General features: G+C 39.6%; 1 protein-coding gene across 7 annotated transcripts in view; it reads left to right on the top strand.

Annotated features, from left to right (window-relative positions):
• The first annotated feature begins 6,934 nt into the window (after positions 1-6,934).
• Positions 6,935-15,756, top strand: part of EMB1997 (para-aminobenzoate (PABA) synthase family protein) — a 91,328-nt gene continuing 82,506 nt past the window's right edge. For 4 of the 7 annotated variants that reach the window (XM_010275250.3, XM_010275246.3, XM_010275251.3 and 1 more), the window contains exons 1-3: positions 10,483-10,638; positions 11,349-11,731; positions 12,378-12,509. In XM_010275250.3, coding sequence (XP_010273552.1) covers positions 11,407-11,731; positions 12,378-12,509 — 457 coding nt within the window. In that variant the 5' untranslated portion in view covers positions 10,483-10,638; positions 11,349-11,406. Of the gene's footprint in view, positions 7,765-10,421; positions 10,639-10,669; positions 10,689-11,348; positions 11,732-12,377; positions 12,510-15,756 lie in introns of those variants that run through there. The other 3 variants (XM_010275249.3, XM_088893195.1, XM_010275247.3) reach the window with 3 other exon arrangements.

The raw sequence follows: 15,756 nt of genomic DNA on the forward strand, positions 1-15,756 counted from the left end.
TCTCTACGAGTGATGAGGTAGTCATCTCGGTACTAATTCGTGAAGTGGACAGAGTGCAACGACATGTCTATTACGTGAGCAAGGTCCTACACACCACTGAGACTAGGTATCCCAATATTGAGAAGCTGGCCTTCTCGTTGGAGCTAGCAGCCTGCCAACTACGCCCTTAGTTCCAAGCCCTCTCCATTATAGTCTTAATTGATCAAGCTTTGAGGCAAGTTCTTCAGAAACTCGAGGTCTCAGGAAGGTTGACAAAATGAGAAATCAAGCTTAATGAGTACGATATTCGATTGGAGCCATGCATAGCAATCAAGGCATAGGTCCTGACAGACTTTGTCGCCGAGTGCATGTTCAACACACCGACCCCTGAGGTTTTGGAGCTTGTGACCACCTTGAAGGATACTACCAGTGCAACACCCGACTCGACTTGGGACGAGGAGCCTTAGATCCTCCATGTGGATGGCTCTCATCCAACCAATGTGGAATTGGAGCTGGACTAATCCTCTACGGACCTAGCAGAGTGAAGGTGGAATACACTCTCCGATTCATGTTCCCAGTGTCGAACAACGAGGCTGAGTACAAGGAACTCGTTGCGGGCCTCTCCCTGGAGAAAGAGTTTGAAGCAAGGCTCATCATCATGTGCAATGATTCATAGCTAGTGGTGAACCAAGTGAACGGATAGTATGAGGCCCAAGAGTCTACCATATTGGCCTACTTGACTAAGGTTATAGAGCTCCTACACAACTTCAACTCTTGGTACATCCCGCAAATCTCAAGGTCCGAGAACACCAAGGCTAATGCACGCTCCAATTTGGTTGGTACGATAGATACAACTTGGAGGACTATCTACATTGAAGACCTACCATGCCTAAGCGTCGAGATGGCGATAGAAAAGGTAGCCTCATATTGGCGATCGAGCCGAGCTGGAGAAGTTTGCTCGTTGATTATTTGTGCCATGGGACCATACCTACAAATCATAATGCAACGCGAAGGGTAGAGAAGCAATTCGTTCGCTATGTCATCATTGGCAAACTACTGTATTGAAGGTCATTCACGCTTCCCTACCTGTGCTGCTTGTGTCCAACCAAAGCAAACCAAGTGCTACAAGAGATCCATGAAGGTCTCTACGGTGGACACTTGGGTTGTAGGGCGCTAGCCCAAAAAGCGCTACGACAAGGATATTACTGGCTAACGATGAAGGTGGACACCATCCAGTTCATACATATGGTGCCGATTGATGGTGGGGGATCAACATACTCGATCCATTTTCACCATTAACTAAGCAGAGAAGGTTCTTGGTCATTATGGTGGACTATTTCACTAAGTGGATAGAGGTCAAGCCGCTGGTCTCTATTATAGCTCGAAATGTGCAAAATTTCTTTTGGATGATCGTCTACCACTTTGGACTACCACACATGTTGATCTCAGACAATGGAAAGTAGTTTGAAGACATTAAATTCTATATTGGTGCATCAAGATGGAGATCTAGCAAAATTTCACTTCAGTAGCTCAGCCTCAAGCAAACGGGTAGGTCGAAGTGACCAATAGAACCATCTTATGAGGCCTCAAAGCTCTACTCTCTCAAGCTAAGGGTCTATGGGTGGATGAGCTACCCAGTGTCTTGTGGGCATATCGCATGACTATGAAGATGGCAACTGTGAAACACCATTCATCCTGACATACGACATAGAAGTTGTCTTCTCGACTGAGATCGAAGTTTCAACCTTACGGTCTAAGGCATAGGACAAAGAGGCTAATGATGATGGGTTGTGGACTAACCTCAACCTAGTGGAGGAAGTTTGTGACTTGGCTTACATCCGGACCATGGTGTAACAGCAATGGGTAGCTCGGTACTATAACACCCGAGTTAGGAAATGCCAATTTTGACTTGGTGATGTAGTGCTCAAGAAAGTTATGGTGCCTAAGCCCAGCTCGGGAAGCTGGATCTAAACTTGGAAGACCCCTACCGAGTATTAAGGGTGATCGATGAAGGCACGTATGAGCTCAAAACCTTGGAGGGTAGGCAGGTACCCTGTGTGTGGAATGTCGACAACCTAAGGAAATATATTATCTATGAAGACTTTGGAGTTCCAAGCTGCATCCGCAAAAGCTTTAAGTTACACTCAGTACAAAATGACTTTGGAGTTCCTGCCAGGACGACCTGGTCAAGCCAGTCTATGTAGTAAGAGCTTCGGCAAAATGAATAAGGGAAGCCAAATTGCTTTTAGCTCTAAGGCCCCCTAGGTCGATCTCAGAAGACTTTGGTAGTTCGACAGCATTTCGACTTAGCCAAGGAGATATGCAGCTCGACAAAGTTTTGACTTAGTCGAAATCACAAGTCTAGTTGCTTTAGCATGTAGGCATTGGTGCACCTCATCACCTTGGCTAAAGAGTAAATGAAAAGCCAAACCACTTTTAGCTCTAAGGCACCCCTAAGCCAGCCTCGAAACATGTCGACAATAGGTGGCCGATCTAGGCAGATTGATCCCCATCTAAACAACTCGACAACATTACACTTCACCATTGTCCTCGTTAGCACCCACATCAACATCATTCTTATCGCCCTCTCCGCTATCCTCCACCTCGTTTTTAGGCTCTGCATCAACCTCGTTGGCTACCCTTTTGAGGACCGGCTTGAGAGATGACCGCATTTAAATCTGTGTAAGAGAAGCAACTTGAGGAAGCGATGACACAGTTTGAAGCCTTTCATGAGGGTGAGCACAATGAACTCTACTCTTGAGGTGTTTGGACAAGTGACGGAACTCCTTGATGGCTACATCCCCGGTACGGTGGATGTCCTCGAAGTGTTTGCTCCACCTCTCCTCGAGCTGATGAGTTCACTCTTGCGCCCCTATTGTCAAGACGACGAAGTCTTGCATAGTGCTGTACTTAGCCCATAAACTCTTCCGACTCAGGGGACAAGATCAGGCTGATGCCTACGAACTGATTGAGCATCATTTCTAAGCCAAGGAACCACAACGAGATATTCCATTCGCCAAACCGATCTCGAGTCTTGACTCAGGAGTGGGGGAAATTGATGAGTGGTGATTTGGCCCTCTAGTGACCCGGCAACATGTGGCATTTGTCCTCAACCGCATGACACCTCAGTGTCACACAGACAATCATGAATCCTGCTAAGTCAAGGAGGCAAACCTTAGAACCAGTCTGAGCACCTCGCATACAACTCATCCACCTTGGAAGAGCAACTAGTGGCACCTCGTCCAAGTCCGACTTGTTGTACCTCATCACTACTAGTCCAAAGGACCTCGGCATGAGAAACGATCTCCCCCGAGGACTTGCCAACCTAACTGAGGTCCATGTGGCGACATGGGTGACATGTTCACTGACCTCCTCTGCTTGCACTCAAGTCCTTTGAAAGTCAGTTCCCTCACCGTCCACTCCAGAGGCGACCGGTTAAGGCCTTATCACTTCACATGGAAGCCTAGTCCATGTATGAAACTACCTCTAAGGACGTCAGACCAGTGAGCCATGTTCTCCTGGAGATCTCAAGCGTGGTGTGTGAAGCCCATAGCAACCTACGCCTATATAAAGGCATCCCCTTTCACAGAAGAGGTATGCACGATTTAGCTCTCACAATTCTCTAGCTTTCTTACTTTTTTGCAATCAAATACCAGTTCGCTAACTTAAGTATCAAAGTACCCACCCCAAGTAAAGCAACCGAACACATCTAACTAAGTGACCTACTTAGTTCGACGTTCAAACTATCCACTAGCAAGGAGCACCAAATCGCACACCATCAACTGCCAAATGCATAAACAATTATAATGTAGTATTTGAATACCCATGAACCAATGTTGACAAGAAAAGGGCCCCAACATCACTAAAGTCTAAAGAAAAGGTCAAGTGGAGATTTATATTGAGTATTGCTAGAAAAAAAGGTAACTTATGAGATATCCAAGTCGGAATGAATGACAAAACATCATTTTTTAGATAAAAAAAGGAGGATTGTTGGAGTTGACAACATATCGAACAAATTGAGGAGCTAGATGACCTAGCCTTTTGTGCCACTTGTCAGTAGAAGTATAGATTCCATGTAATGGTACAAAGAGTTTTTGTTCATAACTCCACTTGTATTCCCTACAACTCATAGACCATTCTTATTACAATGACCTTGAAATAGTACTTTGCATGTCTGCTGTGCCTTCGCAAAGAATTCATCAAATAAAACTTGGGTCGTGTTTGGTTGCAGTATAATTTTATTTGCATTGATACAAATGCATGGGAGTATAAATGAAAAAATAAATAAATTCTCTTTTAATTTTGTTTTGGATTATATGCCTTAATTTATTTCATTTGTATTTCAATCAAACAAAATACACTAAATTTTGAAATAAAAATAGGTCAGAATTTACACTGCCATAGTTTTACATCAATGCATATTTATTTGCATTGCAACCAAACACAGCCTTAAGGATTGAGAAGGAGAATGCAGTTTAGAAGTATCAATGCGTTATATAAACTACAAACAAAACTTGTCCATTCCCAATAAATATTTTATATGGCTCAAAATATTCTGAATGTAAATGTAGATTGGCAAGGCCTACTATCATATGATGACTAGTGTCCAAGTCAGAGTACCAACTGTCGTCAGTAGTTGGAGCAAAATCTTGTATTTTATATTATTTTATATATATTTATACTTAAATATATTTATATTTGTATTCTTTTCAAATCGAACTTCGAGAAGAAAATTCTTGTGAAAGCATGTTTGACATTTTATAAGCAGCATGATTCATCTTCTAATAGATCTAACATAGAACCCCCTTGATAGGGATTTGATTTCTTCCCTTTTGAGTCATTTGGCTTAGGTTTGAGTTTATAATTGTCGTCCTTGGGGCCCACCCTAAGACAATTTTGGATTAGCAAGATTGGCTTGGGGATGGAATGACTCAAAAGAATGAATGTTCTTTCTTCTCTTAAGGCCCAGTTTGCAAGGGATACAAATACAAATATGTAGAATGCAAAACCTTATATTTTGTATGTATTTATAATGTATATATTTGTATTTGTTCAAATCGGAGTTACACGCCTACACAACAGGTGCTCTCAGTTTGAAAGCAAAAATTTTGGATAAAGCATTTCATACTCCCTTCGGTGTGGTATACCCATTAACCTGGGCTGACACTTCTTCATGAGCTAGGGATGACGGAATCCAAGTGAGAAGCAATTGATCCTGTTGCTTTTAAGGGTGTCATTGGATCGGTTTTGGGTTGGACCTCGTTCAAATCAAAATCAATTTGAACGGATTAATTGAACAGACCAATGAGACTTACTGAATTGGACCAGTCTAGACTTAATGGTCCGAAGTATTTAGTGGATTGGATTGGACTTGCTCCATTGGTAATGTATTTATATAGGATTGGGTCAGATTGAACAAATATCCGGTCCACTGATAGAAGATATAAATACAGGTGTCAAGGACCAGGTTTGGGTTGAAACCAATCTAAATTAAAACTTAGTTGAACAGATTGAACGATCCAAACATTGATTAGACTGGTAAAAAATGGTTCAAAGTATTCATCGGATTGGATTGGACCTGATCCATTTGTAATGGACTCATATTGGAGTGGATCGGATTGGACCAAGTTGGTCCAATTGACACCCCTAGTTGCTTCCAAAGAACAAAGTTAGGATTCAAAACAGCAGTTCCATCTCTACGTTCATGTTATTATCCACATATCCTTAAATAAACTTGGATCACTGTCAGCACCTGATTTTTGCTCGGTCCGTTGCCTGAACCTCCAATTCACTTCAAACACTTTTGATCTCCCCGAAACACCAAAAAATCCTGAATTTCACCCAAGAGTCCTCATATCCACCGTTAAACATGCTTGATACCTATCTGATGGCCCCGATCAACCTCCACTTACAATTCAACCATTAGATCAGACACAACCACTAGACCTAGAAACTCCAAAATACCTATCCATTAAATTTTAGCTTAAAATTCCTTTGTTCACCCTTTCATCAAATAAAGATTCCATTTTAACCTCTCTTGTTAGCCTAAACACTCAGAACCCAGATTCCCTTGATCTTGACACATCAGAACCGATCAAACCATACCATTAAACCCCATACACATGGAAACACCTGCCCATAAAGTTCCAGCCCTAGATTCCCCCATTTGCTGGTCCATCAAACAAAGTTTATATTCTAGAATATCGTTGACCCAAATTCCTACGACCTGGGCCCTCCGAAGATAGATCAAACCATGTCATCAAATCCTAGACAGTCCCAAATACCCACATGTGAAATCTCAGCCCAAAATACCTTAGTTTACCCTTCAATCACACCAAGATTCCATTTCAAGGTCCCAAATTGAGTAGATTCGAAGTCCCGATCCAGGCCCATTTGACTCAATTTAACCCTAACAATCACCTCATACTGTCCAAAAATCCTGTCCTATGAAATTTGATCCAAAACTGCCTTTGTTTGCCCCTTTATCACATTAAGATTATGTTTTGAGACTAATTCACCGAATTGAATCCTTTCCAAATCTGCCCAATCCGGGCCCAATTGGGCCAAGATGACCCCACCAGTCACCTCATATTACCAGAAAACCTACCCTATGAAATTTTAGCCAAAATTTCCCTCATTTACCCTTCCATCTAAAAATATCCATTTTGGCCAATCTCGGCCAATCTCGCTAGCCACTCACACAAAACCCTTCTCAGCGGTTAGATCCATCTCAACCTTCCTTTTTTGATCCAAAACCACCAACCATCGGACCAGAACCCCGATTTAACCCATTGGATCCGGTTTGACCCAGTTTGTCAAAAGTACCAAAATGCCCCCACCCTCCAAATTACCCAAAATTACGAAAATGCCTCTGGTGCTTATTATAAATTCAACATAAACTCTTATTCATCCGAATCTGAGAATTTCGAAAGACTCACTGTTCATCGTCGATCCCCTTCGAACGACAACCAGCGGCGGCACCCCCTCTCACTTACTCTCTCTCTCTCTCTCTCTCTTCTCTTCTTCCTCTCCTTATTTCTTTCTTTCTTTCTTCTTCTTCTTCTTCTTCTTCTTCTTCTTCTTCCCTCTGTTTCATCAGTCACCGCCGCTGCAACTTCAGGCAGCGGCGGTTTCTTCTCCCGCCTGCTTCCCCTCTCTCATTCTTCTTCTTCCTCTTCTTCTTCAGAACCCCCGAAATCGTTTGTTCCCCTTCTTCCCCGTTCGAAAAGAACAGAAGCGGCGGCAATTCTCAGCTCGCTGCGGCATCTCTTCTCCTTTGCAGCCGCAACTGAGAAAATCTCCTCTTCCTAGTTCTCTCATCTCTCTTTTTTTTTTCTCCCACACTTTCTATCATTCTTCTTCTTCTTTCCCTTCCAACTCTGCACTGTTCATCATCTTCTCACGAGAACAGAGAATTAGTAGCGGCAGTCCTCCCGTTTTCCGTTTACCGTCGCCGGAACTATTACCTTATCCTTAGTTTCTCATCACCATTCTCCTATCCATTATCATCTTCAAACTCGCCAATCATTCGACGCACCCCTGCCCTCATTTTCCTTTCGATCGGACCGGATCAACAATAGCCTCATCGGATTCCTCTCCTCATCTCAGGCGAAACATCATTAACGGTTATCATACGGAAATCGTCCTCTTCTATTTTTTTTTCAGCGAAATCAGCAACCTAGACGCACACTCCTAGTTGCGGCGTTAGATTTCAGACCGGAATCCCAATCAAAGTCCTTCTGTTTTGCCGACTGTGTCCAGGCCGAAATCCCAAATCCCAGTCAGGTACTCTGTTATCGTTTCTCCTCTTTTTTATCTTTCTTTTTCTTTTTCTTTCTATTATTTTTCCGTTTTGCCTCTCCTGTGTTTTGTCGCGGGATAGCGGGATGAACCAGTTCTGGCTAAACCATTGTCGCCAATCCAATGCAATAATAATTATTATTCCCTAAAGTTTTAATTAATATGTGAATCTAGATGGCAAACATCATTTTGTCATTTTGTCTGCTTTGTTAACTGTTGTTTAGCCTATATTACACTGTCGTCGTTTTTTAAGTTATTGAGAGGGTGAGGGTTGCTCAGGCCTCAGGCCTCAGGCCTCAGGCCGAGATTGATCTGTGAGTATGGAAGGGAATATCCTTACGAGTTGATGGGAGTTTGTTCTTTTTTCATTAATTATGTATTTGTGTTTATGTTCTCTTAAGTCACCATGTGGGCTCCATCTATTAGACTCGGGAGAGGGGTGTCTCTCATTTGAGTCTTACTTAGACTGATTAGTCGGTGCTTCGGAGTCATTAATAAATCACAAATGTTTTTCGATGCAAATCCCGGATGTCCTATCACCTTATTTTCATCTACTCAATGAGTGACGACTCTATTTTCAGACCAAGTAAAAAAATGAACCGATTTTTCCGACGCTCACAATCATCAAGAAGAACAAGTTCATATGATTCAGTTTAATTAGAATGAGATGGCTCACCAGAGGAGGATGGTTTAGATTCACCGTCATGGTCATGGTTGTTGCAATAGGGTGTGAAGTCACGGATTGGGTTGACATGGTGGAGGCCTATTCAAAACAACCTTAATTCCTATAACAATATGGACAATGGAATAACATGAGTTATGGAAAAATAAAGACAACCATCAACATGGCGTAGCTAGGAAACTTTTTAGTGGGGTCATTCAAAAAATTAAAAAAGTGCAAGAGCTGAAGGTACAGCGTAAAATCATCAACCATTGAAGAAATATAATGTAGAATAAAACCCTATGACCCCCAAAGTTTTGGGGATCTCAGTTGGGGAAATAGTTCAAACCAATATTATAAGGGTTTAGTTTTTGGATCGAATGGTCTGATTGTTTAAATCGAATAGACAGCTCATTTTGACAAAACAAATTAAAAAAAAATTAAAAAAAATAAAAAATGGCTAAAATCGTTGGATGATTTGACCATCTAGCTCAATGATTTGTTGACCAAAAAATGGTTTTTAGTAAAATAATGATTCTGGGGTAAAATAGAACTGATCACCTAATTGGTTCCCTAGTTTTTCAGTCCGACCGTCTGGTCCGGTCTGATTTTGAAAATCATGCTCTAAACTACAATCTTGCTGAGAATGGTTGGTGGGTGCAGTAAACAAAGAGAATGGCGAATTCAAGAGGTTTTTTTGGGGGTTATTCTAATTTCAGGAGGAAAAGACTGTTCTACTCTACCCTCTTTATATTTTCATTAGTGCTGAATATAGTTCGGTTGAGACCAAATAATCAAACCAAAATTTTGGTTTCATTGTTTTCGGTTCGGTTATTTTGAGAAATCGGTTCGGTTTCAGTTTTAAAAATCGGTTAGTTAAACTTCGACTTTTGGTTCCGGTTGTGACATCTACGGTTCAGTTAACCGAAAAAAATCGAACTTTCAGGGGCAAATTGATAAATATGTGGATATATAATGAAAAGCCCAAACCCAAAGGCCATTAGCCTTGGGCCAAAACCCAAAACGGCCAAACCCCATTAGGCATATAAGTCTTCGACCATCTACGTTCTTCCTCTAAACTCTATAAAACTCCAAAGTCCCTAACTATCCAGAGATTCCATTGCACTCAGACCTCCAGTCTAGTATATATCGTGCCGTCGGCGACCTCAAATCTCAGTTGCATGCTTGCAGCAGTGAGCGAGCAACGTAGCAGGGAATTGAGAGTTCCACTTTCACTGCTCCAGCCTCCAGTAAATTAACTTCTCCGACATCGCCAAGTGATAAAGTCCGGCCACTCTTCTTCAATCTTCAGTTCTTTGGTCCTTCTCAGTTCTCTCCCTTTCCCTGTGTTTTCTTCTTAGCCACCTGAATCTTTGAATACAACTATACAAGTATTTTTTTTTTCTTTTTCTCCCCTTTAATTCTTCGCTTCTTCGTTGTATTTTTGTTGGCCATCGAAAGATTTGGACTGTAGAAATTTTCAGCCACCAGATTCTTCAGCTTTTTAGTGCATTTTTGTTAGTCACTGAATTTGGAGCTTGCCAGTTGCCACATCATCTTGTATAAACTCTCTGTAGCAAGTAAATTCGGTTTTAACCGAATCAACCAAAATAACCGAAAAAAATTTCGCTTCGGTTTGTTTGGTTTTGGCAAAATTCGGTTTAACCGAACAAACCGGATGATAATCTGTAATTGACCTAAAATATTCCAGTGGAGAGATTCTCTCAACATTGGCCGTGGTTGGTGCCTGGCGGCTGTACAGCCCTGTCAGTACGCTGTGGAAAAGTAACAAAATGAGATCGACTTGGGCGGTTATTCTCTTTGCCTCAAAACCCTTCGATTGGAATCTTTTATTGGAAGGCTGGAAGACTGATACCTTACGTAGACATTTTCGTTGGAGGCTACATCTTGTCCATAGAACATTCAACCTTCAAGGGTTCTGATTTGTGGAGGACAGCAAAGTTGTCCATCTCAGGCTGACTCGATCACGAACCTAAAGCCTACTATTGAAGTACAACGGGAATCTGAATCTAATTTAAACCAGGAATATAAAAACAGAAATAGAAAAGGAAAGGCTATAAATTCGAGGACGTATGAATCTAAACCCTCTTCGGCTCTTCCGTTGCTTTTAAAACCAAGCAAGCTCGGGAAAACCAGGCCCAGCACCCCTTCCTAGATCTAACTGTTGAAATACAAAGGTGGGGTTTTGCGTTTTATTGCTTCTTCCAGGCATGAATTAATCTAAACTGTTAGTTTTCTCATCTGGGTATCTTTTAAGATTACTATTTTTTTTTTCAGAAAATCATAATCTGTTCTCGATTTTAAGTACCCAATGAAGAAAATGGAATGGTTCGCTAGAAAATATTTCATCTTGTTTGTTAATGTAGTCTTTTGCAATCATGGTCGTTTAGTTAGAGGTTTAAGGTTGTGCTTCCCTCTGTGGAAGGAAGGTAGTTGTAGTGGTAATTGGGACTCTTTTTGTTCTCCATTTTTGCCTGTTGATTTGTAAAAATTATGTCTTTCTGATTTTTTACTGTCTATTTGATAGAATGCTTATGAGAAAATTCACCACCAGATATGAAAAACCAATTGTTCTGTATACCAAGTTGGAGATTTGGTTACACTGGATTCATCCATGTTGAGTTACATATATAGTTTTGATTGCTTGAAAATTGTTTGGTTGCTTTATAAGTTTGTTTGTCTTTTCTTTTGTCTTACGTTAATAGAGAACCATGCTTAATATTAACTAGTCAAGTGTATCTGAAGATATTTATCGTCATTTGATAAGTTCATCGGGAAAAGATTTCATACCCACAAAACAGTAACTGTAATTCATTCATGAAGTCCATGCAACTGTCCCGGTTCAAGTTCTTTGTCATGTCTCACTGGTTTATGGTGTTGTTTGCAGAAAACAGAGAGGCAGTTCAGCAAGAGGGACTAATCATTGATTTTCTTGTCTAGAAAAAATGAATTTCAGCCTGGGATCATCATCATCTGAGATCTTTTGTTTCAAAGGTTTACATAATATGAATGAGAAACTTTCAGTATCCAGGTCATCCTTTCGGCTTGGATGTGTGAATAGGAAAGACTCTCTTCAAGAATTCAATTGTGATACTGTGAAGGTGGGGATTTCTCGGGCTTTAGTGCCAGGACACTTACAAGAATCGTACGTGAAGGAGAAGCATCTTGACAAAGAAAATCTGAAATTTAAATATGTGAGGACGTTGCTAATTGACAACTATGATAGTTACACATATAATATTTACCAGGAGCTGTCTGTCATAAATGGGGGTAATCTCTCTCTCTCTCTCTCTTTCTCTCTCTCCCCTCCCTCTCTCACTCACACATACACATTCAGAAACAAATATGCATACATGGACACAAACACATCTTTATATAGTTTTAATGTCTTTATTATTTTAAATTTTGTTTCCTTTCTTCATAAATGCGGAAATATATTTCTGTTGCATGAACTAGGTCAGAGTCTTGTAACATAGATCATAAATCCCACAAGGTTGAAATCCTGCTTTGTTATGTTGCAAATATTTCACTTCTCTAAAAAAGAACTAGAACTTATTCTATTGTTTTGATTGGCAAACTTGTCCTGCAGCCATGAACCATTTTTGGAAAGGAATGAAACTGTTATTATCTGTTAAAGTGTCTTCTTGTTTTTTTGTTTAACTTTGAATTTTCATTTATTTGACAATGCTTTGCATTGATTCCTGTGTTTTTGTGGCTTCATGCATGCTTCTATGGGAAAATCACTATATTCAAAAGTTCCTTTTTGTGGGATAAAGCCAGAGGCACATTAGTTCAGTCATGTGGTTCTATGTTGAGCTCTAACAATCATGATGTTCCATGGTGAATTTGCCTATTGGTCTATGAGGTTGCCAACTATACTGAAATTGCTACTCTTTTTGTTTTGTTATTGTTTCAGTGCCTCCGGTTGTGGTGCATAATGATGAGTGGACATGGGAGTATATTTTCCAAAAGCTATATGAAGAAAGGGCTTTCGATAATATTGTCATATCTCCAGGGCCTGGATCTCCAACATGTCCAGCAGATATAGGTTACTTAAATAAGCTTTACTATGCATTTTTAGTTATATTTCCATGGTGATCTATGGTTTGGTAACCATTTGTTGTAAGCATGATTTATGTTTAATCCAAAATTTGAGTTGCACATAAAGGGGTATGGGCCACAACCCAATGGATGGTGGAGGTTTTATAATTGATGTGTATTAGCAATTACAAATAGCAAAATAAGTAAAAAAATAACCTACAAGATATATGCAAATAATGTTCCAACTGATGGTTTTGTGTTTCATTATACTTGAGGTCTACAATATTTAACTTATTACATGGCTGTGCAATAGAAAGTACAGGGCTTTTTGACATAAAAGGCAAAGTGGTGACTCCATCCTATGGTTTAAGCAAAATAAGTCAGGGTAGGGGTATGAAAGTGGAAGGGATTAGGCACCCACCTTTGCTTGGGGAAACTCCCAATCATGGGTTATGCTTGATTAAATGGGAAAAGCCATTATCTAAGAGGGGAGTGGGTGTCATCTTGGAGATTCCCAAAACAATTTACCTATGCTAGCCTAGATCTACATGGCTACATGCATCCTACATGAAAAACACGATTTTCAAAATTATGCAATTTTTGAGAAATAAAAAATTGTAGGATCTAAGCCATGAAATCATCGATGAAAGGAGCACAAGAATATTCATATAAAGCCAATCAACCACAAATAAAGAAATAGGCATGCATACTAAGACTCAACAAAAGCATCCCGCCATAGCTTTCAAGGTGCGCAGGCGAGGCTAGGCGACAGGGGGGAACCTTGTCGCCTAGCCACATAAGTGATGGATTTTTTTATGTATAAAACATAGATCCTAGGGTAATTCCCTAGGTACCATAACCATATTTGCTTAATAATTATTCATAAGTTTCATCAGAAAAGTATAGAGTTCATTTGAAGTATAGAAAAGCAACATATTTATGAGAAGAAAAAGAAGGAAAAGAAAACTAAAAAAATATAGGGGCTGAACCCTTATTTTTGGTATAGGAAAAGAAGAAATGAAAAAAAGTATTAGTAGTAGTAGTAGTAATGGTAGAAGAAGTCTTTAAGGGTTCAATACAGCATTTAGCAGTGTTTGTGTTGATTAAACCCTAACAAATAAGAAAATAATAAAAAGAAATTAGTATATAAACACACAAAAATGAGTATTTTAGTTTAATAATGTCTATTTTACAATTATAATGTCAAAAAATAAAGAAAGAAAAAGTATTTTATAATAGAAAGTACAAAACTGCTTAGCGATTAGGCAAGGCGAGCCTCGAAGGGCGCCTTGTCGCCTAGGCGTCGCCTTGACAAACTATGCATCCCGCTCACCATTGAACTTCATCTTTAATCCAATCAAATATTCAACATAATTCACCATGCATAGAATCTAAGCCTATTGATTTAATCAAAAAACACCCTAAAAATAACCAGCATTACCTTTAAACCATCATAATGTGTATGCTATTAATCATAAAAAGATTCTAGCATGATCGGGTATTGATTCAGCTACTGAATTCCAGTATGCAAATATGCAATGCATCACCCTATTCTGTTCTTGTGATATATATCAAATCAATTAGATGTCTAGAATGTTTTCCTCAATGGGGATTTGCAGGAAGAAGTGTACATGTTGCCACCTCTGTTTTATTGCATAGGGAAAGCTGAAAAAGTGTGTTTTCTCAAGAAGGTAATATGTGGGTTGAAACAATCTCCAAGGACAGGATTTTCTAGATTTAGTAAGGTTGTAAAGAAGTTTGGCTATAAGTAGTCAAGTAGGCAGATCACACCTCATTTGTAAAGTATGAAGGTGATTTGATTACTGCATACATTGTGTTGATGATATTTTGGTAACTGGCAATAGTCCCTTTGATATTAAGAGTTGGGGGGATTTTCTAGTACGTTTACCAGAGCAAGTATTTCCCATGTAAAACTTACCCAGGTAAGCAAAGTTTTTAATGTTCTTGTATGGTATCAGTTGCTCGAGTAAAGATATCGGTGAGAGGGAGAAAGCGTTTATCGGCTTCAACAAGCGGGTTGGTAAATTGTTACACACCTCGCAAGAGGGTATCAATTACTTAGGTAACTGATACTATTAGGTATCTTGAATTACCATGGGGCCCAATATAGCGGAAAATGAATGCGGGTATTGTGGTCAACTTACTAGTTGACCAACTTACCCCCACTAAATATAGGCAAATGAATGGGGCCTAAATACTTTCCTGGTATAGAAGGCAAGATTTGAGAGGTATCTTCGTAACTCAACATAAGTCTACATTAGATGTGTTGAAGGAAATTGGTAAGCTTGGGGTATAAGTCTACTGATGGAGAAGTTTAGAAGAAAAGGGGAAGCTCCAAAAACTAGTAAGGTACTCTTGTATCTATCATCGACTACACCCAACATTGCTTATGCTACTAGAGGTATTAGTTGATACATGCATGCTCTAAGAATTCCTCACCTTGAAGCTGCCAAATAGGTATTAAGATATTTTAAGTCTTCACTAGGAAGAGGTCTTCTGTTTTCTAATAATGGATACTTCAAGGTGGAAGCATATTTGGATGTGAGTTGTGTAGATTCTTAAGATGACTAGAGGTCTACTTCTAGTTATTGTACATTGGTGTCGGCAAGATATGATTTGCGGCAAATTAAGAAAGATATGATTTGCTGCAAATTTAGAAAGATTTGATTTGATTGATTACAGATTTGAATAAATTTAGGAAAGATTAGATTTGAATAAAATTAGGAAAGTCATATCCTAGGATTAAGGGAAAGATTTAATCAATCCCTAATTGAGAGAGATTCTAGGAGTAATTGAGAGAGATCCTAGGAGTTTGTCTCTCCTATCTTTTCTTATTTAAGTTGTATTCTCAACAAGTTTTATCAATACAGAAGTATTTCTTCTTCTCTCCCTCTTCATTTCTTCTTCTCTTCCTCTTTATTTTTCCACAATTGGTTAGTGGGAATCTAGTGACTTGGAGGAGTAAGAAATAAAATGTTGTAGCTTGGTTGAGTGTTGAAGCTGAATTTAGAGTTATGACCCATGGTACTACAGAATTATCATGTTTGAAACTCTTGTTAGAGCTTGGAATGACAAGCAATGGTCCTATGAGGCTCTATTGTGGCAACAAAGCAGTTATTAACATTGTTTATAACCTTGTTCAAGATGAATGAACCAAACATATTGAGGTTGATATAAACTTCCTTATACTAAATGTAACCTTAAACTTTAGTCCTCTTTCTTCTAGACAACAT

The sequence above is a fragment of the Nelumbo nucifera genome, chromosome 8 (assembly GCF_055504915.1).
Source record: "Nelumbo nucifera cultivar China Antique chromosome 8, China Antique-T2T, whole genome shotgun sequence".
Classification (NCBI taxonomy): domain Eukaryota; kingdom Viridiplantae; phylum Streptophyta; class Magnoliopsida; order Proteales; family Nelumbonaceae; genus Nelumbo; species Nelumbo nucifera.